At 41.0% G+C, this 22,806-nt stretch overlaps 1 protein-coding gene across 1 annotated transcript in view; it reads left to right on the forward strand.

Annotated features, from left to right (window-relative positions):
• Positions 1 to 20,514, forward strand: part of LOC311049212 (transmembrane protein 198-like) — a 44,573-nt gene extending 24,059 nt beyond the window's left edge. Inside the window, exons 2-6 of the mRNA XM_084062706.1 lie at positions 7,120 to 7,394; positions 11,072 to 11,403; positions 12,918 to 13,161; positions 16,274 to 16,425; positions 17,282 to 20,514. Of these exons, the coding sequence (XP_083918832.1) occupies positions 7,214 to 7,394; positions 11,072 to 11,403; positions 12,918 to 13,161; positions 16,274 to 16,425; positions 17,282 to 17,431 (1,059 nt within the window). The 5' untranslated portion in view covers positions 7,120 to 7,213 and the 3' untranslated portion in view covers positions 17,432 to 20,514. The remainder of the gene's footprint in view (positions 1 to 7,119; positions 7,395 to 11,071; positions 11,404 to 12,917; positions 13,162 to 16,273; positions 16,426 to 17,281) is intronic.
• The last annotated feature ends 2,292 nt before the right edge of the window (positions 20,515 to 22,806 follow it).

The raw sequence follows: 22,806 nt of genomic DNA on the forward strand, positions 1-22,806 counted from the left end.
ACATGTAATTTTGGGGGTCCTTGACATGAAGAAGTTTGAGAACCACTGATATTATAGCAACATAAGTGTTTCAGAAAACTGTTAGGTTAGCTGTTAGCTACAGGACATTATTTCAACACTGAGGGCAATTCAAAGTGCTTCACATAAAACATTAAGCATTAAAAAACACAGCGCTTTTTAAGAGAGTGCAGGGAATTCTGCTTAAGAGAGACTCTCTGACAAAACAAAACGGCACCCAACCCAACAGCCAAACCAAATTGGGTCAGAAATGTTCCCTTCCCCCGGGGGGAAACATGCTTTTTTCCCCACTCACTCAACAACCCAACGGGTCGGTACACACAGCCAGTCTAATTGGGTCATAGAGGTGCTCGTCCCTGGAGCCAAACAACACACTCTCTCTCTCCTCTCTCCCCGAGTCCCTTATCAGCTGATCTAACACCTGGGGCACACGAGCAAACTAACTGATGTCTATCTAACCAGGTGTTTCACAGCCAACACAACCTCAATTTAATTCCATTCAAATTAGCTTTTATTGGCATGTGAAAACGTATACGTTTTCATTGCCAAAGCAAGTGTCAAGACATCATTTAAAATCAGTGGTGGAAAAAGTACTCACATTTTTTTTACTTAAGTAAAAGTATCAATACTGCAGTGCAAAAATACTCTGCTAAGTGAAAGTCCGGAATTCAAAATGTATCTGAGTAAAAGTACAAAAGCATTGGTATCAAATTGTACTTAAAGTACCAAAAGTAGAAAGTACTCATTATGCAGAATGTCCCATTTCACAAGTTTTGAAATGTATAAAAAAAATAGCAGATCTACAAGCTCACAATGCGTCACGATGCAACGCATTGTGAGCTTGTAGATCGGCTATTTGTGTTTATATGTGCAGTAGGTCTGTCAGAGGTCTACTCTGTACAGATAGTGTTTATATGTGCTGTAGGTCTATGTCAGAGGTCTACTCGGTACAGTTAGGGCAGGAGACTCAATGGTTAAGTAGTCCTTAGGGTGGTTGTATTCTGTACAATTCTGTTCACAAATCTTGCTGCATGTGTTCGCACATTGTTGAATTTCTCCCATGTAGGTATATGGGAGTTTTTTGTCGTTGGTCATCTTTTCAAACTCACTTTGGGTTCGGAAACAGCCGATGCACAAGCTCACAATGTGAGCTTGTGCATCTGCTGTTTTAGTCACTAGTTACTTTGTAGATTGTGATTATTATTACAAAACATACATTAACCACTTCAGCCATATATATACATTTCGGCCTTTTGAAAATAGCTGATCTACAAGCTCACAATGCAAAGATTGTTATACATTTGAAAAGTTGTGAAATGGGACAAGTTCTGCAATAATGACTACTTTTTTCCACCGCTGCGCACGACTGCGTATAAAGCAGGCTTCAGGGTCAGTGTGCAGGCCAGGGCCAGGGTGTGACCGACACCCACAACACAGGAAAACACAAACCTTTTAAGAGACACAAGTGAGCCCACCAAGTATAGTTGTAATGTAATGTAATGGTCCCTATGGTGCTGCTGCTGCTGCCTCCGCTTCTGAACGGAACAAACGTGCCTCTTCATTCTGACTTGGCTGGAACTGATAGGAAGATTATAGTCTTTATTGTTGGGTTGCTTATGTTTTCAGCTAAATTTAGATTTTGTCTATATACTTTTAGGCTATTTCTTCCACTTAAGTTTTTTTGTGTACTGTATAGCGATGATGATGGTCAACAGAACCGTGCATTCTGCTTCAATTTGTATCACAAAGTATAAAAAGAAGAAGTAATTTCCTCCTCTTTTCCAATCTCTGTTGATATTAACCCATTAAGACCTGGAACGCATCTGTGTCATTTTAGATTTGAGCTTAAAAAAAAGCATTATTTTACACTTTGGCTATTCAAAAATAGCAGATCTACAAGCTCATAGCGCGGCACCGAGTGCCGCGCTATGAGCTTGTAGATCTGCTATTTTTGAAAAATCGTGAGAATGTGTGCATGCAAATCTTTGAATATATTTATATTTTTGAAGCGAACATTTTTAACTCAAATCTTTGCTTCTGGGACCCCCTGGAACAACATATTTTGAGATGGGGGTCTGCGGCCAAATACATATCATTTTGGAGGTCCTTGACATGAAAAAGTTTGAGAACCACTGAGTTAGAATATGGAGATAAGAGGCTTCTGCCCGACATCAACGATATAGGTTAAATGATATACAGTAGCATTACCTGCACAGCACATTTTATTTAAACTTCATTATTTACTTATTTACTTTATGATTAAATATGGACTATTTTAGACTGGAATATTTGTCACAACGCCTGAACTGGCCATCATATAATTAATATCATCATTGCTCTTCAGTTTTGTCCGCATCTTTTCAGAAAAGAAACCCAAAACAAATGAGACATTGTGAGAGAGACACATACGCACGGAACAAGTCAGAGAGAACCTCGTCTGGAAAGAAAAAAGAGGAACTGAATGACTTTCCAACAGGCTCTCATTTTTTCCATGTAAAGTCATCATAAGCCGAGGTCACAATCTGTGTGTCTGAGAGAGAGAGAGAGAAGCAAAAAGAAAGACCTTTATAAGAGCCACATGGGAGAGAGAAGGCCAAGGGTAGAATTAAGGTGAAGGGATTTGAAGGTTTCAGGTAAACAGGAAGAGGGAGGAGCCAGGGGAAAGGGGGTTTGGCCCAGCAGATGGAGAGAACAGGATGGGAGGGAGGGAGGGAGCAGCGTTGCCATTGATTTTGCGAGAGAAACAAGCAACCAAGTCTATGAAAACAAGCCCAAAAGCAGCGACTAATAGGCCACAATGAACATCACTATTTATTTGAAAATAGCCGATCTAAAAGCTCACAACGCGTCATGTACGACGCGTTGTGAGCTTGTAGATCGGCTATTTTCAAAACACATCTTTACAAAAGTGGAAAGAAACAACACAAATCTTGTACAGGGGGTCCCTGGCACAAAACATTTTCAGATAGAGGTCCGTGGACAATTACATATAAATCTGGGGGTCCTTGACATGAAAATGTGTGAGAATCACCGATTTAAATAACTACACTTTAGAAAACAGGCCCAAATAAGCAACTTCACTTTAGAAAACTTTTAGAAAGACCAAAAAAAGCAACAACTACACTTTAGAAACAAGCCCCGCAAAAAAACGCAACCCGCAAACTACCAATATTTACAAGCAACTTTACAAGCCCACAAGTCGCTTATAATAAGCAGACATGGCAACAGTTGGAGGGGAGCTGCCTGTTTTTCTTTCTTTTCTCCCAGGGTTGAAAACGTGACTCCGCTGTAATGGGATCTGAAGTGAACGGGGGGGGGCGGGGGGGGTGAGATCATAATGTAGGCCTGCCAGGCCAGCAGCAGCCTTTAGAAAAACCAGGTCCACCCTTATAAGCCTTGAGCCCCGTCATCACTATACTATACCCTCTGTCTCTGTGTGTGTGTGTGTGGGACTAGGGCGGCTTCACACCCTAAACAACTTAAAACTGACTTATATATCATCACTGTATGCCCTCTGTCTGTCTCTGTGTGTGGGACTAGGGAGGCTTAACCTCCTAAACATCTAAAACCAGGTCCACCCATAAACCTTGAGCCCCGTCATCACTATACCCTCTGTCTGTCTCTCTCTCTCTCTGTGTGGGACTCGGGCGGCTTAACCTCCTAAACCTCATCTTAAACCTGACTTATATATCATCACTGTATACGTACCTCTGTGTCTCTGTCTGGGACTGGTCCGCCCTTAACCTCCTAAACATCAGGCTGATTTTGCAGTCTGTTTTCCAGTTCAGATAAAAAATGACAGCAGATTAAAAACATGGCAGACTAGTAAGAAACACAGCTGCACCAAGCAAATGTAATAATGAGTAGGTGTGTCCAGAGCATGCCTGGAACTTCGTCATTTTAGGGGCACGGACATTTGGCTTTTGGTGTTGTATGTTTTTTGAGGGCACAAAAGCCAAATGCCAGGGCACTGAGGGCAGGAAGGTCATCAAACAAAACAATTATTTTTAATTGGCAAAAATGGATAAGGCTCAGCACAGGACTAATCAGAGTCACTGGTCTCATACCCATACCCATACCCATGCCCATTGAAGATGGGTATGGGTATGGAATTCAAAACACACTGGCGTCTACAAAAACATATTGACAGGAAAGAGGCAAAGGTGAAATGGTACGATCAGTTGGGGCAGTGTGGGTGGGGCATCAAGGCCACTATGGCCTTATAGGTCACATCATTTTGCCTGGGGCAGAAAGCCAAACTGAAGGGCAACGGCCGGGGGCCATGGCCTTCATGGCCTCCGTGAAATTCCTGCCTTTGGTCCAGAGCATGCCAATGTGCAAAGCATGACAGACAGCATTGACACTGTTGACACACCTAAAATCTAACACACCCATTAGTAATGTGATGAGCTGCAGCTGTGTTGCTGACATCACTGTGTACTATAAGGTCAGTGTGATGCAGCCTGCCATGTTTTTACCCTGCTGTAGTTTTTTAACCTGGAATGGAAAACAAAACTACAAAATCAGCCCTAGGGTTTCATGTCCCTTTAAACCCGACTTATATACTTATAGCTGCTTTTGGGTGTCGTACACCGACACAATAGCAGGTCTGTGACACCAGTGTTGAGTTTGCAGATCTGCTATGTTCAGTGCACTGACACATGGTGTATAACATCACAGGGCTTTTACACAGATTAGTTTGAAGTGAAATCTAGAATAGAAGTGAAGTGACTTGGCACTCCAAGTTCTACAGTCATAGAAGTGAGGAAGGTAAAAAGCATAACGGTTCTGAAGTTGAGTAAAGATGCCATCCGTAACTCTTATATGTCCTACACCCAGGATTTGAGAGGCGACCCCCGCTTGACCAGGAGAGGTTTCGCGATTTAACCGCTTTTGAGATCAGACAGTACTAGTAACTTGTTAACCAGTAGCCTAGATGTCCTGCCAGATACCAGCGTCTAAATGTTTGAGTGGAAGAGTAGGGAGACCTGACCACCTCCAACCACTGTACATGTACTAGTTTGGCCTGTATTATATTAACATATTGGTTCAAATAATGTGCCATCAACTCGCTAGTGGTTAGAATTATAATGATCACTTTATAAAGTCTTCACGTCGTACTAATTTCAGTATTACACAGGGGCGTTGAGAGCATGTAGATCGTCTTTTTTTCAAAAAAAAATGCCTCTTTCTCAGGTAATTTCTCAGGTAGTTTCTCAATTTGCCCAATGTTTGATTTTTTTATAGTATAGATTGTTGATGACTTTTGGCACAGTAATGGTCTTATTTATTTGATAGCTGTATTAAAAAAGGTCTTAAAAGTCCCATCGTGACTTTATAAATGTGCAGATACCCTGTATTATACACTTATACTGTACAGTATGTCGGTCTGTTTACTGTTAAGTGAGAAAACAATGTTGCACATAATCTGCCCGCCGCCCCAAAACAAATATTTGGGGACCATCTTGGCCTCGGGGTCCCGACCCTCAGATTGAAAACCACTGGTTCTATATAGAGTCCTTCAGTTCTGAAGTGTGACAGCCGCCACATGGCTGCATAGCGAGCAGAGCAGGGTTTAAACCCACAGAGAGAGAGAGAAGTCACAGTTGGTCTGCAGATTTCACACTTAGCCTAGCGGAGCGGATCCTCTGGGGAGAGGGTGAGGAGTCCATGGTTGATGGTTTATGGAGGAATTGCATCTGTGGCGAGGGAGGGGAGGGGAGGGGAGGGGGTGACGTGTGTGTGTGTGTGTGTGTGTGTGGGTCAGTGGTGGAAAGTAACTAAGTACATTTACTTAAGTACTGTACTTACGTACAATTTTGAGTATTTTCAATTTCCAATACTTTTACTTCTACTCCACTACATCTCAGAGGCAAATATTGTACTTTTACTCCACTACAATTATTTGAAAACTTTGTGTGTAAGCTACTCTCTGTGTGTGTGTGTGTGTGTGTGTGTGTGTGTGTGTGTGTGTGTGTGTGTGTGTGTGTGTGTGTGTGTGTGTGTGTGTGTGTGTGTGTGTGTGTGTGTGTGTGTGTGTGTGTGTGTGTGTGTGTGTGTGTGTGTGTGCGTGCGTGCGTGCGTGCGTGCGTGCGTGTGTGTGTGTCATTCGATGCTACATTTGCATGGAATGAAATCTGATCACATGCCCTTTATTTCTCTACTGTACATTGTCATTGTATTGCATATAGAGAGAGTGTTTATTACATAGAGGCTGGAACATGTACAATACTCAGGTTTACTCTGGTTGGATGATGATGACATAATCGTTGTTGTTGTCGGGCAGAAACCTCTTATCTCCATATTTATTTATTTTTGTAAATTAACGCCCTGCTGGATCATACTACAGAGTCACACAAAAGCATCAAAAGTAGCAGATCTACAAGCTCGAAACGTGGCGCGAAGCGACACGTTTCGAGCTTGTAGATCTGCTACTTTTGATGCTTTTGAATTTGAATCCTGAAAAGTAACAGTTTACGTTCATATGAGGTTTCTACCCGACAGATATGATATATAATGTTTTGTCAGAGTTACAGTGCCTTATTATGAAAAACATGTTTTTGTGTTTTGTTCTGTATAAACTTATCCCCAGCGGTGGAAAAAAAAAACTAAGTATATTTATTAAAAGTACTGTACTTAAGTACAATTTTGAGGTACTTTTACTTTACTTGAGTATACAATATGTCCTTTTTGGCACAAAATATTTTCGGATGGGTGTTCCGTGGCCAAATACATGTCAATTTGAGGGTTCCTTGACTTGAAAAAGCTTGAGAACTACTGCTTTACCTTATTTATTTATTTTTTCAACTTGTGTTTATTGAGCACATGTTTGCATTGCAGACGGTGTACAGCATGTATGAACAGAGAGAAAAAATATTAATAAATATAATAATAAATAATAAAAACAAATAAACAAGAAACAATAGAAAAAAAGGCCATGTAGCCTACATTGTAAATGACATTTGGAAATACCTTTCGTTTTTTCCCCTTTCTTTTCATTCCTCCCATCTGTACAGTCATTTTTTATACATTTGTTTGGTACCTTTTTTCTTTATTTTTTCCTTCCTCAACCTTATTTTATTTGTATTTTCTTTTCCGCAGTCACACCCACCACCAGAGAGCTGCTGCTGACGATGGACCTCAGATAACCTCCATAGCTCTCCACTAAAGCCCCCCACCCAACCCTCTGACTGGAATGGCAGACCCTGCCGGGTTGGGCTCTGAGGGGACGGCGGGGACGGCCGGGACGGGGACAGGCATGGGGGGGGCCGAGGCGGTGGACATCTGCTCCCTGGAGATCGAGAGGCAGTATGAGATCATCCCAGCGGTCATCTGCTCCATGTGCTGCCTGTTCGGCATCATCTACTGCTTCTTTGGTAAGAGGATCCGACCGTCCGCCATCCCTGGCATGTGGCGTGAAGTCTGACATCACTGCCGCTAGAGGGCGCTATCCCCCGGGGTCACAACGTTTATTTTTTGTATAGGGCATAGCAGTGGCGGCCATTTTCTGGTTCCACTCCAAAATAGTCAATGCATTTTTCCCATTGACATTTCCAAAAATATTTATATCAATTAATTTAAGCCTAGAATCAAGCCATCCAGGGTCCTGGTGAATCATGACCATAAAACACATTTTTCTGTGATTTGTCTTTATTTCATATTTAATTATATGATATACTATATTTAATAAATACCCTTTGTTTTGCCGTTTTCAAAAAGGTTTTTTCACAGAACCAAACGTTTTATGGTCATGATTCACCAGGACCCTGGATGGCTTGATTCTAGGCTTAAAATAATTGATATAAATATTTTTGGAAAGGTCAATGGGAAAAATGCATTGACTATTTTGTGTGGAACCAGAAAATGGCCGCCACTGCTATGCCCTATTGTAATTCCCATAGGCAAATCTTAGATTGCGTCATATAAGAATTGTATTCCAGGAAAAAAAATAATCACCCGACGATTTTAATCCTATGGATATGAAGCATCAACTGATGGTGAAAAATAACTAATTTTATCCAAAGAGGAAGAAAAAAAATATTTTTGAGCGGTGCCAGGTGCTCCAACAAGTGACTGAGTGTGTTTGTCCATATGTATGTCTGTATGAGCACGACCTCAACAGCTGCAGCTGACAGCAACACAAAGATGCAACACTAATTAAACACAAACTCAATATCATAAATGCCAAGTATAAAAACAAATACTGCTAGTCTGCAGTCTGCACCTATAGGCCTGCTCTGACTGAGATGGTTTGAAGAAGTGGTTGGTATTTAATGACCTTGGTCATAAAGGCTTCCTTTAGGCTATATGGGTCAAAGGTGCAGGCTACCTCTAATACAGACACTTCTCTGGACTGTTCATCAACCACAACAACATCTGGTGTATTACGCTGTGTGTGTCTCTCTCTCTCTCTCTCACTCACACACACACACACACACACACACACACACACACACACACACACACACACACACACACACACACACACACACACACACACACACACACACACACACACACACACACACACACACACACACACACACACACACACACACACACACACACTAAATAACAATGATGACTTTGGAATCATGCACAAAAGCGTGCAAAGTGAAAAGGAACACATTGGTTGTCATTCGTAATCTTGTTGCGACATTTCTCAGTTTTATGACTATATTACGAAACTGCTTGGAGTAAATTAAAGACATCAGGTTGTTTGATGCAGCGGATCCCTTTCTCCCATGTTTTACTACAGCTTATGGTGGTAATCACATCACACTACACACACACACACACACACACACACACACACACACACACACACACACACACACACACACACACACACACACACACACACACACACACACACACACACACACACACACACACACACACACACATGCAAATGATTTCCCACAGAGATGACTCTACTCTTCAGGACTTCAGGGCTAGATTGGATCTATATTACGTACTGGGGTTTTTAGCTAGCTTTCACATTTACCATAATGATCCCATTAGATTAGATTAGATTAGTCCCGTTTCTTGCATTTGGTTAGTAGTTTATGTTCACAGATACGTTCAATGTTGATGTTTCTGAACCAAACTCACTGCACGTCAACATCTACAGATGTTTTACCCACGTTTGAGCTAAAAAAGCATTATTTTACACTTTGGCGATTCAAAAATAGCAGATATACAAGCTCGGTGCAGCGCTACAAGCTTGTAGATCTGCTATTTTTGAAAAATTGTGAAAATGTGTGCAAATCTTTGAATATATATTGTTTTAAAGCGAACATTTTTAACTTGAATCGTTGCTTCTGGGGGGTCCCTGGAACAACATATTTTGAGATGGGGGTCGGCGGCCAAATACATATAATTCTGGGGGTCCTTGACATGAAAAGGTTTGAGAACCACTGACATAGGAATATAAATTTTTTTAAGAATACTGTTGGGATTTAGAAGACATTTTGTAGAATCGGTCTCAGGTCTCAATGGGTTAAGGTGGTTCTGGCATCTATAGTACGGATGCCTCCCGAGGGTCTCTCTAGGGGGGGTCCTCGCTGCACGTCCCCCACTGGGAGGAGAGGGGAGGGGACCCCCTGGCAGACCAAGGACCAGATGGGATGGAATTATCCACACTGGCCTTGGAATCAGTGTGGATTTTGACAGCAAATTTTGATTTAGTTTTAGTCATAGTCTTTTGAATAAAATTCCATTTAGTTTTAGTCGTATTTTTGTCATCTGAAATGTTTTAGTTTTTGTCTAGTTTTAGTTGACTAAATCTACTGTTGATTTAGTCGACTAAAATGTATTTTGGCGGTGCCTTGATGGCGTCGTAATGGCTGATTTTACACTTGGTTGCATGCTGAAAATAGCCGATCTACAAGCTCACGCGTTGTGAGCTTGTAGATCTGCTATTTTCAGAGCGCTTTACCCGAGTGCGACCAAACATAAAATTACTTGTCTTTTAGTTCTACTGGATCTCTTCTCCACTAGTCATCTTAGTCTAGTTTTTATTTGTTGACGACATTGTCAATATATTTAGCCTAGTTGTAGAGTCATCATAGCTTAGTTTTTATTTTGTTTTCGCCAGTGAAAAAAGGTAGTCGACACATTTTTTTTTGGTCATAGTTTCAGTCGACGAAATCAACACTGCTCGGGATCCCCCAGGAGGAAGTGGCTATAGTGCTGCTCTGGGGAAAGGGAAGTCTGGAGCTCTCTGTTGAAACTGTGACCAAATGTCAAGCGTTTGACTGGAAGGAGGGGGGGGGGGGGGTACCCTTCCAGTCATCTGGTGACGTCCCGGGGCACTTCCACACTCCAAAAACGTTCACTTATGTTCATGATTTTTTTTTTAAATAGCAGATCTACAAGCTATTGAAGTTACACGAAGTGACGCGCTATGAGCTTGTAGATCTGCTATTTTTTGAATGGCCAAAGTATACAAGGTTAATGTGGTTAAAATGATTGTGACGCTATATTATACTCATTTTGCCAGGGACCCCCTGGAACCTCCCCCCAAGGACCCCTGGGGGTCCCCGGACCCCACTTTGAGAACCAATGAGCACCAAAAAGCACATTGAATTGCCATCGCTGTTAACCCATTAAGACCTGGAACTGTGTCATTTTTAGATTTGAGCTAAAAAGCATTATTTTACACTTTGGGCTATTCAAAAATAGCAGATATACAGCTATTTTTGAAAAATCGCGAAAATGTCTGCAAATCTTTGAATATATATATTTTTAAAGCGAACATTTTTAACTCAAATCGATGCCTCTGGGGGGGTCCCTGGAACAAAATATTTTGATGGAGGTCCACGGCCAAATACATATAATTTTGGGGGTCCTTGACATGAAAAAGGTTGAGCACCACTGATATAGAAACCTACGTTTTTCAGAAAACTGTTGGGATTTAGGAGACATGTATAGAATCGGCTTCAGGTCTCAATGGGTTAAAACTGCCTCGTCTTCCCTCTCTACCATCCAGGCTACCGCTGTTTAACACTAACCTTGGTCTTCCTTCTCTCTCTCTCTCTCTACCATCCAGGCTACCGCTGTTTCAAGGCGGTGATGTTCCTGTCGGGTCTGATCTTCGGCTCGGTCATCATCTTCCTGCTGTGCCACAAGGAGCGGGTGCTGGACACCCAGCTGAGCGTGGAGGCCAGCGCGGGCATCGGCCTGGGCATCGGCCTGCTGTGCGGCCTGGTCACCATGCTGGTCCGCAGCGTGGGCCTCTTCATGACCGGCCTGCTGCTGGGCCTGCACCTCGCCCTCGCCGCCCTGCTGGTGGCCCAGCAGTTCTACACGCCCACCACGGTGTGGGTGCCCCTGGGCACACTGCTGGGCGCCGGCATGCTGTTTGCCGTGCTCACACTCCAGGTTAGTAGAGTTTTTTCTTTTTGTTGTTGCATTTTTTCATTATTTTATTTCATTTTATTTTATTTATTCATTCATTCATTCATTTATTTTTGTTTTTCAATCACCCGTTTAGTTTTAAGTGGGTTTGCTAGTTTAGTTTAGATTTAGTTCGTTTTAGTCTGGGGCGAAATTCAGCTCAGAAAAAAAATGGAAGATTAGCAGATAGCTTGTAGATCGGCTATTTTTCTAGGCTACTTTTGTAGATTTCGTTTTTGCTAGATTTCAGATAATTTTTGACAACAGGAGTTTAAACTGACACCGCAATAAAAATAATGGAAGATAAGACTTTATATCCACACAAAATACTAGTTTTATGTATGAAATATTGACAAAGACAAAGATTAAAGGTAGTTCACTACAAAAATGACTTTTTTCCTATCGATTAGTCAGACCAGCGGAACGGTAGGCAGCGGTTTCCGGAAGGAAGGTGTCTTTGTGTCTCCATTTGATGACCGCTGCCGGTCATCAAATTATTGGCTTAGGAATGCGACAAAAAAAATATCTTTTCAACAATTTGTGTTGGTGTTTGAAGAGCAACCTCCGCTCTTCAAACACCAACCTCCTCAACTAAACACCCACAAGGCTAATCTACGTACCATGGGCGACCGGGCTTTCTGCTCGGTCGCCCCCGAACTGTGGAACGCCCTCCCTGTCCACCTGAGACGCACCACAGTCGGTCGGCTGCTTTAAGAGAGGACTAAAGATCTACCTTTTTGGCAAAGCATTTTCTTTAGCTGGCTTTACATCTAGGCTTTATGCCCCATGTTTTAAATGGTTTTGTTTCAGTTTCTTAGTTGTTGTTTTCTTTTATGGGTGTGATGTGTCTGTTTTTATGCAATTGCCTTCTGCAGCACTTTGAGATTTCTTGCAAATGTAAAGTGTGTTATAAATAAAATCCATTATTATTATTATTATTATTATTGGGGTGACTAATCCATAGAAAAAATTGAAGGACATTTTCTCTATGATTTTCCTGGTTTTAACCCTTTAAGCCCTGAAGAAGCATCTGGGTCACTTTTTGATTTGAGCTAAAAAGCATTATTTTACACTTTGGCTATTCAAAAATAGCAGATCTACAAGCTCATAGCGCGGCACCGAGTGCCGCGCTATGAGCTTGTAGATCTGCTATTTTTGAAAAACATTTTGAAAATGTTTTACTTGAATCTTTGCTTTTGGGGGTCCCTGGAACATATATTTTTAGATGGGGGTCCGTGGCCAAATACATGTCATTTTGGGGGTCCTTGACATGGAAAAAAGAACCACTGATATTATGGCAACATAAGTTTTTTCAAAAAAACGGTGCCGCGCTATGAGCTTGTAGATCTGCTATTTTTGAATAGCCAAAGTCTAAAATCTGTAAAGTCTAAAAATGCGACACAGACGCGTCCCAGGTCTTAAAGGGTTAATGTTATAACCCTGCTTCTCTCTCCAGTGGTATTAATGTTATAATAACTCTTCTTCTTCTCCCTCCACAGTGGCAGAAGTTCTTCACCATGCTGTCCACGGCCGTGTTCGGGGCGGCCATCATGACGGTGTGCGCCGACTACTTCGTGGAGATGCTGGCGCTGGGCATGCACGTGTACGAGTGCCTGCGTCTGGCCCCCGCCCCGCCGCTCTGCTGGTACAGCTGGGTGATCCTGGGCATCTGGCCCGCCCTCAGCCTCATGGGGGCGCTCATCCAGTGGAAGCTGACCGACGAGGGCTTCTCTCACACCGATGGTAAGTTAAGGGTTAAATTACAGAGCATAATAATGTACAGCCTTCTGGACACCAGGATCTTTTGTCACTCTTAACTCTTTTATTACCAAAAACGGGAAATCCCGTCCGATTCTACTATGGCTCTCATGGCCAAGGACGAAAATGACGAAATTAAAAAATATATATATTTTTAATATATATATATATATTTTGGTCTTGTTTTTTTTTGTTGATCTCAAAGGAACTAGGAGATAACGCTATCCAAAAAGTTGCTGCTCCATTCACTTCAATGTTAAAAAATAAACAGAGGAAGAAAATCACATTTTCCTGGCACTGAGACGACACAGCCTGAAATGAGTCTGAGTTAAGACCTAAGGTCCAATTATACTGGGTTTGTTCAGAACGGATGCATTCCAAATACATTCCAAATTGATGTATTAGGGTTGCTGCTGTGTTTGGTGTTACCAAGGGGCTAGCACCCAGCTTGTACATTGAGGCTATATAGGAAGTGACAGTTCATATGAATGGCCTGTAGTCTCGCTGTTTCACCCCTTTGTGGGACACATTGTCATAAATACTATATACTTCCAGTCGCTAGTTTAAAGTCTTCTTTCAATCACCATGATATGTGTTTTGGTAAACTATGGTCCCATTTATTTTAAAATTCATGATAAAGAAGGTATAGGAGGGGTGTGGCTACCTTGTGATGATTTGATTGACAAGCTACACAACCAATAGCAATAATTCCCCACCCCCGCTCTGGTCCCAACCAATAGCATTCATTTCCGTTTTCCGATATAGAAAGATGGCGGATTTGAAATAGGCTTCATTTATGGTCTGTAGAGTCTATGGGCTTAAAGTTGTCCATACTTTTTACTGTCTATGATTTATTAGGGTTGCCGCTGTGTATGGTATACTGCTGTTACAGTGTACAGGTTGTACATTACAGGTGTATAAAGGTGTAGCTCTCCACCGCACCGACGTCGGCGGCGGTAAGTGTTTGGAAAGCGTCTGTTGACGAAAATGTTGCTGTTGAATGGGCGGTGGCTACGCTGTTAAAGGGATAGTTCACCCAAAAAAGTACTTTTTTTCTATCGATTAGTCACCCCATGGAGACTTGAATTCATGGATATTTTTTTTGTTTTAGTCGCATTCCTAAGACAATAATTTGATACTTGTAATCAAATTATTGGCTTATGAATGCGACAAAAACTAAAAAAAATCTCCATGGGGTGACTAATCGACAGAAAAAAAGTCATTTTGGGGTGAACTATCCCTTTAAATCTGCTGTTGAATGGGCGGTGGGTACACTGTTAAATCTGCTGTTGAATGGGCGGTGGGTACACTGTTAAATCTGTTGTTGAATGGGCGGTGGGTACACTGTTAAATCTGTTGTTGAATGGGCGGTGGGTACACTGTTAAATCTGCTGTTGAATGGGCGGTGGGTACACTGTTAAATCTGCTGTTGAATGGGCGGTGGGTACACTGTTAAATCTGCTTAGGAATGCGACATCTCTTTTCAGAGAGAGGTATGTGTAATTGACAGAAAATATGTTATTTTTTGGTGAACTACTCCTTTAAGAGGTTGCAGGGCTATTCTGGGGAGCACTCCTGCTCTTTAAAATTGCATGTTAAATTTGATTATTCCTTTACACATACACTTAATGTTACACTCATCCACATACAGCTGACATCACCGACTTAAAGGGGCTACACCATGAATTTAAAAAATAATAATAATATTTAATATCATATTGTTTATGTTCCTCAAACGTTTTTCAAAAGGTTTGAGCCTCAGATATACTCATTCCAACTAACTTCTCTCTGGCTTATAAAGCACTTTCACCTGCAATACCACATTGTCCTGTTTGGCACGGGGCGCTATTGAGCCAGTTTGTATGCACGTTATCTCCTGGTTCTGTGTGGAAAAAGTTAAAAAAAGAAAAAAGAAAAAAAAAGATTTTTTTTTTTATTTTATTTTTGTTGGAACTGAAAAACGGGAGGAATTGTTCGGGCTAGTGACATCACTAGCCCGAACAATTCAGTTTGGCCTGTTTTTAGACCAATTTACAGAAAACCCCAGATTTGCTGTGAAAGCCTGAGTGTTCAAACTGGGGTATTTTTGAGGATAGAAGAGAGGTAGGGGAGACCAAAAACACACAAAAAAGAAGAAAAAGTTAAAATTCATGGTGTAGCCCCTTTAACATTGATTCATGATCTGGGTATTTTTATGTTGGCAGACGTCATGTGGTTTCGAGGTGCTTCTCCATTATGTTTACAGAAGCATCAGACTTCAATAACATTCATGAATAGTTATGAGGAACTAAATCAGGAGAGAGTACCCATTTATCAGCTTCAATGTGATAGTGTTCCAGTTCCAATTGTCTGTTCATTTATTTGTGTCATCACTTCCTATTTCACTTGTTTAATCTGTGTGGGTTCTCTCTCCTAATTGGATACAATCCTGACCTGAACATTCTGTCTGTCTGTCTATACCAGTGGTTCTCAAACTTTTTCATGTCAAGGACCCCCAAAATGACACTTATTAGCCCGCGGACCCCCATTTGAAAAGATATGCCAGGGACCCCCATAAGAGAAGATGTTTATGGCTCTAGCAATGATTCTCAACTATTTTAATTTCAAGGACACGCAGTTTGACATGCATTACGTAGCGTAATGCATGTCAACCCCCATTTAATGGCATTTCTATTTTTCGGACCCCAATTTATATTGTAAAAGTCAATGTTAATTTAACCAAATGGACCCTAACGGGTCCATTTGGTTCCATTTGTACACTCTCAGAGTTACAGAGCTATAAGGGTCCATTTGGTTCCTAACTATCCATCATTTTGCTGGGGGCCCCCTGGAACCCCCCCAAGGACCCCTGGGGGTCCCCGGACCCCACTTTGAGAACCAATGGTCTATACTACAGCAATGCGTACTAAAGAAAATCTAAATATAGAGCTATTTGACACTCATCTTAACAAAAAATATCACTTAGCCTACATTTAAATGAATACAAATAATGTATAAACTCGATATTATGTTTTTTTTTTCTCTATGTTATTAATGTTTTTCTAAAATGACTATGCCATGTTATGACCCATATAATAAGTGCTTCCTGCTCTTCCAGTGGTGATCAGTAGGAGGCAGAAGAGAGTGCAGCTGATGAGGATCAGAGAGAAGGACGCAAAGAAGCGACAAACAGGAAGTGACGGACAGGAAGGAACGTACCGACGCAAACCCACCCCCGTCAAACGATACGCCGGCGATCTCCTGGCGCCGGTCAGTCTCACACACATGCATGACGCTGTAGAGAAGACGAGTTATAGTTTGCAAACCTTGACTTTATTATTTTTTGTTGTTGTCGAGCAGAAACATATAAATGCTCCTCACTAATGCTCATTATAATATGGTACCATTTTTGTCTACTCACTCTGTGTCTCAGAGGCTGTGGACAGTTCAGAAACCCGTCTACTAGTGACATCATTGATGGGGAATCCAAAGTAATAGAAACTGCAAGGCTTTCTATTCCTGGAAAGTTAGCATGCTATAATGAAAGCCATTGTTCTCGCATTAATTAAAAAACGGTCACTGGTAGGCGAGTTTCTGAAGTGTCTCTCCTATGAGACACAGACCAAGTATTATTAAAAAAATTTTTAACCATTTTTATCATGAGCATCAGTGAGGACCAGTTATATGATAGGTTGAAAAAGTCGTCCTTTAACTTCCGATTTAATTTCCATTTGCCTCTACACCAGTGGTTTTCAACCAGTGGTCCGGGGACCACCAGTGGTCCTTGAGGGAGTACCAGGGGGTCCCCCAGCTAAATTAGTTAACATAAGCGTCACAATCATTTTTAACCACTTAGCTTTGGCTATTCAAAAATAGAAGATCTACAAGCTCGCTATGAGCTTGTAGATCTGCTATTTTTGAAAAACCTTGAAAAATTATGCATATCTTTGAATATTTTATAAAGAGAAAATTAACTGATATCTTTGCTTCTGGGGGTCCCTGGCACGAAACATTTTCAAATGGGGGTCCGCGGTCAAATGTATATCAATTTAGGGGTCCTTAATTGCCATGAAAAAGGTTGAAAAGCACTGCTCTAATCAACCTGCTCTTTTCTTTTCTTCCACAGAGCTACCTGCAAAGTCTGCGGGACAGACAGATGGGCACGGGCACCTCGGTCAGCAGCCTGGGCACCGCCAACCACACCATGATCGACTTCGACTATGAGACGGGCTCCACTGTGCCGCTCACCGCCACTACGCCCGTTATCAGGGTGTGAGGACGAGGAGGAGGAACGTTCTAATAGAGACTATTAATAAAAAGGGACCGCGGGGCATTACTCATCTTTAGAGTATATAGACCCTCCTCAAACTGCACCTGTTCCAGGGGCCCGTCCCGCCCTAAATACTTTGACCATGCCTCAACCTCAGCTGGAGGGAGACACCATGCATTTGTACCACTATATACCTCCCTGTATGGCAACCCTGGATTTGTGGTATAGAGAACGAACTGGACTTCAACGCAGTGTTAATTTTGACGGCAACTATTATTTTTCTTTTCACGATTTTTGTTTTGGCTTTTATGCCTTTATTGATAGGATAGTAGTCTGACAGGAAATGGAGAGCGAGAGAGATGGGGAGTGACACTCAGCAAAGGCCGTCGGGATCGGGACTCGAACCTGCGACTGTCTGGCTACTTTGGAGACTATAGGTGCCGGGACCGCTGCCTTGGTGGCAATTTTTTTTTCCTTTTAGTCATAGTCTTTTGAAATAAAATTCCATTCAGTTTTAGTCATATTTTAGTCATCTGAAATGCTTTAGTTTTAGTCTAGTTTTACTCGACTAAATATCATACGAAATCTACGGTTGATTTAGTCGACTAAAATGTATTTTGGCGGGCTTTGATGGCGTCGCAATGCCTGATTTGTAGACCGGCTACCAAAAAATAACTGATCTACAAGCTTGTAGATCGACTATTTTCAGAGCGAGACACCCACGCGCAGACAAGCATAAAATGACTCGTCTTAGTTCTACTGTCCCTCGCTAACATTTTAATCTAGTTTTTATTTGTTGACAAAATTGTCAACATATTTAGTCTTTAGTTTTTGTCATCATAGCTTAGTTTTTATTTCATTTTTATTTAGTTTTTGGTCAGTGAAAAAAAATTAATTGATGAAAATGTTTTCGTCATAGTTTTCGTCGGCGAAATGAACACTGCTTCAAACGGAGAGGCTTCCTCTGTTCGTAAACATGCTGCTGTTTGGGGGACTTGTGAAAGGGAGAGACGTTAAAGCTGCGATCCGTAACATTCATCATCACGTCCTACCTGGGATTCAATTCAAAGCCATACTGCTCTCACGCAAGAGGGACTCGATCCCTTATTGGTCTCATGAGCCTCAGGCAGTACTACTTGTCAACCAGTAGGTGTCACTACCAGACACCATATTGGTTAAAATAACGTTTTATTAGTTTAAAAGACGTTCCGGATTGCAGCTTTACTAAGCGCATGTTTGATGCATGCTATAATAACCACTGTGCCAATAATGAGCTCGTTAGAGAAAAAGAGGAACATAGATGATGTTACACTAACGTCAAATAGTACAGTTTAGAAAAAGAGGAACATACATGATGTTACACTAACGTCAAATAGTACAGTTTAGAAAAAGAGGAACATACATGATGTTACACTAACGTCAAATAGTACAGTTTAGAAAAAGAGGAACATACATGATGTTACACTAACGTCAAATAGTACAGCTTAGAAAAAGAGGAACATACATGATGTTACACTAACGTCAAATAGTACAGATTAGCAGTTGATGCTAATGAATCATGATCATGATTCATTTAGAGACATGATGATTTCTCATCGTGCGATTCAATTAATCCATGAGCACAACATTCACCGGTTCAAATGTGACCGACAGGCTCTGATAGAATTGAGCAAGTAGAATAGACTTATTTTTTCCTCATGTTTAAATGTTGAAGAATCTGCTCAATATAACAACAAACCGAAGTTAGTTTTAGGATCACAAAATGCTTAATTTATATTTATAATGAATCCTTAACCACATGAACCCCAGCATCTCTATTCTGAGCATGTAGTAGGTGAACAAACGAAGAGGCAGAGGTTCTGGCCCTGGCTTCCTCTCACGTCGATCGGGCCAACGGTGCCGGAAATTAGCCGACATACCAAAGCCTATACCGCTTGTGCTATACAACCACGCCCCACTTCTGTGACGAACACGGAACTGCCTCTCGTCTACCAAAAACCACTCCCCGCTTCTGTGGCGCACGCGGAACTGCCTCTCGCCAAACAACAACTACAGACATTTTTTGGGGGGTGAGCGTTTGCCCCAACTGCCACTCAAAGTGGCTACTGGCCAACAGCGCGTCCTTGCACAAGCGGTATAGGCTTTGGGATGACGCGGAGATTAGCTGCTGTACACAGACAGAATGACACACAGACGGAAGGACAGGGGCGTAAACAACATAGTCTCGGGCCACGCCTTCGGCCTGGCGGAGACAAACAAACTCTCAAAATAAGCATAATAAGTAATCTATCAGATTTCAATGTATGACACATCATTTGAAAGCGTATAGGCTACAATCTGCTATTTCATAATCTATAAAAACCCGAAAGATTACCATTACCCTATAATACTTGCGACACGTTCTATCGGACCCTGTTGAGATCATAACAAGACGTGCAGTGGGATTAATGTGCTTTGAGAACTCTTATTATTAACCAGTGCCATAAAGTGTTACATGTTGCGTTGACTCAACTGTTAGTACGTGTGGGTATGTGAGTTATTTGTACATGTGTGTGTTTGTGTGTGTTTGCATTATGAAGGTATTTCACATAAGAAATAAATGGTCTTGTTTTAATGTATCCTCAGATGAAGTTTGAGAGAAATACAGTGCAGCACAACAAGGTCAGACGCATACAACAATGTAAAGGAAAATGAATTATACAAATGAAAATGAAGTTTGTATATTTACACAGTTCCTCCGTAGAGCTTTTCAGAAGGAACTTTTTATCAGGAACATTTTAATGCTAACATTTTCTTCTTCTTCTTCTTTTTGTCTTTAAGACATCCATAATGTTTGGTGAAGTGGCTGTTGCTGTGTTGTTCATTTAATACTTATGAAGTGTCTGAAACTGTTAATTTATGTTGTTAATCAATGTAAAAACAACAACAACCACATTTAGCTGTAATGTGTCCATTTGTAAAGAATTCTCAAAACAAAACCAAGAAAAACGGTATGTTTCTTAATGAGTGATTTCACAGGGACAATGCACTTCTTTGTTACCGTGTGTTATCTGTACATATTTGTTGATAGAAATTGTGAAATTAAATAAATGGTGTTTGATAGAAAAATGTCTGCACTCACTACTGAACTACTGGATGCAACGGTTCATCTCATTATGCCCAAAACTGTTACTTTTCAGGATTCAAATAAAAAAATAGCAAAAGTAGCAGATCTACAAGCTCAAAACGTGTCGCTTCGCGCCACGTTTTGAGCTTGTAGATCTGCTACTCCGTCCAGGACCCCTAGGGAGTCCTCAGGGCTACTAATGGGGGTCCGCCAAATCTTTGTGTGATTAGATTTTTTTTTTTACCTTAACCACTTGAAACCTAGCATTCCTTTTCTGAGGAAAGCTTAAGCCAAAAATAGCAGATCTACAAGCTCTACAACGCCTCGCAGTGTGAGCTTGTAGATCGGCTATTTTTGGCTCTACACCGATATTTTTATCGGTGTAGAGGGAAAAAAGAGCAGACCACTTAAACAAAAAAAGTTGAATATGAAACACAATTTTATACAATATAGAGGGGGGTCCCTGCTTCATCTCTCTCTCAGGCAGCTAGGGGTCCTTTCCTTGGGCTGAAAACGTTGAGGACCCCTGCTGTAAGAGGTTTCTGCCCTGACAGCAACGATTAAAAAAAGAATTGTGAGTTTATAGATCAGCTATTTTCACTGTTTTTGCAAGTATAAAACAACACTTAAGCTAAGTGGTAAATCGATTCATTCACATAAAAAATTACAATAAATTATTTTTCTAAAAGCACTTCAATTAATCAAAAGAAGTAATCAATAGAATAATTGCTAGGGAAAATCTTGCCCTACATAGAAGCAAAGAGACTGCATGTGTTTGTCTCATTGGTCGCCTAGCAACACTGGGCAGCACAGGGTTTCTCAAAGCCAATGAGCAAAAGGAGGTCATGGGGGCGGGGCTCCTCCCCCCTCTTCTCACATTGTTTACCGTTACCATGGCAGCCAGCGTTTTTTTTTTCTTTTCTTCCAGACACACATTGCACAGAGACACAGTCCTTCTATCATCACCTTATAGCAGTGCTTCTCAAACTATTTTGTTTTAGTTAAGTAAAAGTATCAATACTGCAATGTAGAATGTAGAAATACTCCCGAGACCGGAATTCAAAATGTACTCGAGTAAAAGTATAAAAGTATTGGTATCAAAATATACTAAATATAACGTACAAAAGTAAAAGTACTCAGGCAGAAGGTCCCATTTCACAAGTTTTCAAATGTATACAAATCTTTTGAAAATAGCAGATCTACAAGCTCACAATACGTCGCATCGCGACGCATTATGAGCTTGTAGATCGGCTATTTTCAAATGGCTGAAATGTATATGGGCTGAAGTGATTAATGGATGTTTTGTAATAATAATCAAAATCTATAAGGTAACTAGTAACTAAAGTTTTCAAATAACTGTAGTGGAGTAAAAGTACAATATTTGTCTCTGAGACGTGGTGGAGTAGAAGTAAAAGTACTGAAAATTGGAAATACTTCAGAAAGTTAAATTACCTCAAATATGTACTTAAGTACAGTACTTGAGTACAAGTACTTAGTAACTTTACACCACTGCTGTAGACCCTCATTTGAAAAGTTTTTTTTTTTTTACCACAAAACAGATTTAAAAAAATATATATTTTTAAAATAGCAGATCTACAAGCTACAGTAACAACGTGTTGCAATGCAATGCATTGTTGTGAGCTTGTTGTGAGCTTTGAATAGCCGAAAAATAAAATGTGGTTTACTGTAAGTGTTTTTAAAATAGTTTTTTGTTCCTCATTTTTTTGCTGGGGACCCCCTGGAAACCCCCTCAACTGCCCCTGGGGGGTCCCCGCACTACAATTTGAGAACGCAGGATTGATACTTCACACACGACAAAATGTAGATTAGGCACATAGCGGTTTGTAGTTTTTACACAGCTATCCTGGTGACAGCAGGGTATTTCCATTGAGAACAAAACAGCCCAGTTTCTGTTGATGTCACAAACTGTTTGTTTAATAGTTCCTGAACAAAAAAAATACCCACAAAATCCCACATTTGAAACTTCAATCTTCACAGACATGTATAAAGATCTCGTCCAAGAGCTTTTATGAAACGTCTGGTAATTTCTCACAGGCCCAGCAGTGTGTGAGTCATAGGATTACCACATTTTGACAATGGTTCAATAACAGCATGTAATGTAACACAAAAAAACACATAACAGTCCTGATCATTATGAGGAAATATGACTGGCGGCAAAACAAAACAAAATAAAAGACTCCCTCGATGATGCCTCCCTGAGACAATAAAATGGCTAAACACACACAAACACGCACACACACACACGCGCACACAC

This window comes from Gymnoscopelus microlampas (genome assembly GCF_963454915.1).
Source record: "Gymnoscopelus microlampas genome assembly, chromosome: 7".
NCBI lineage: Eukaryota > Metazoa > Chordata > Actinopteri > Myctophiformes > Myctophidae > Gymnoscopelus > Gymnoscopelus microlampas.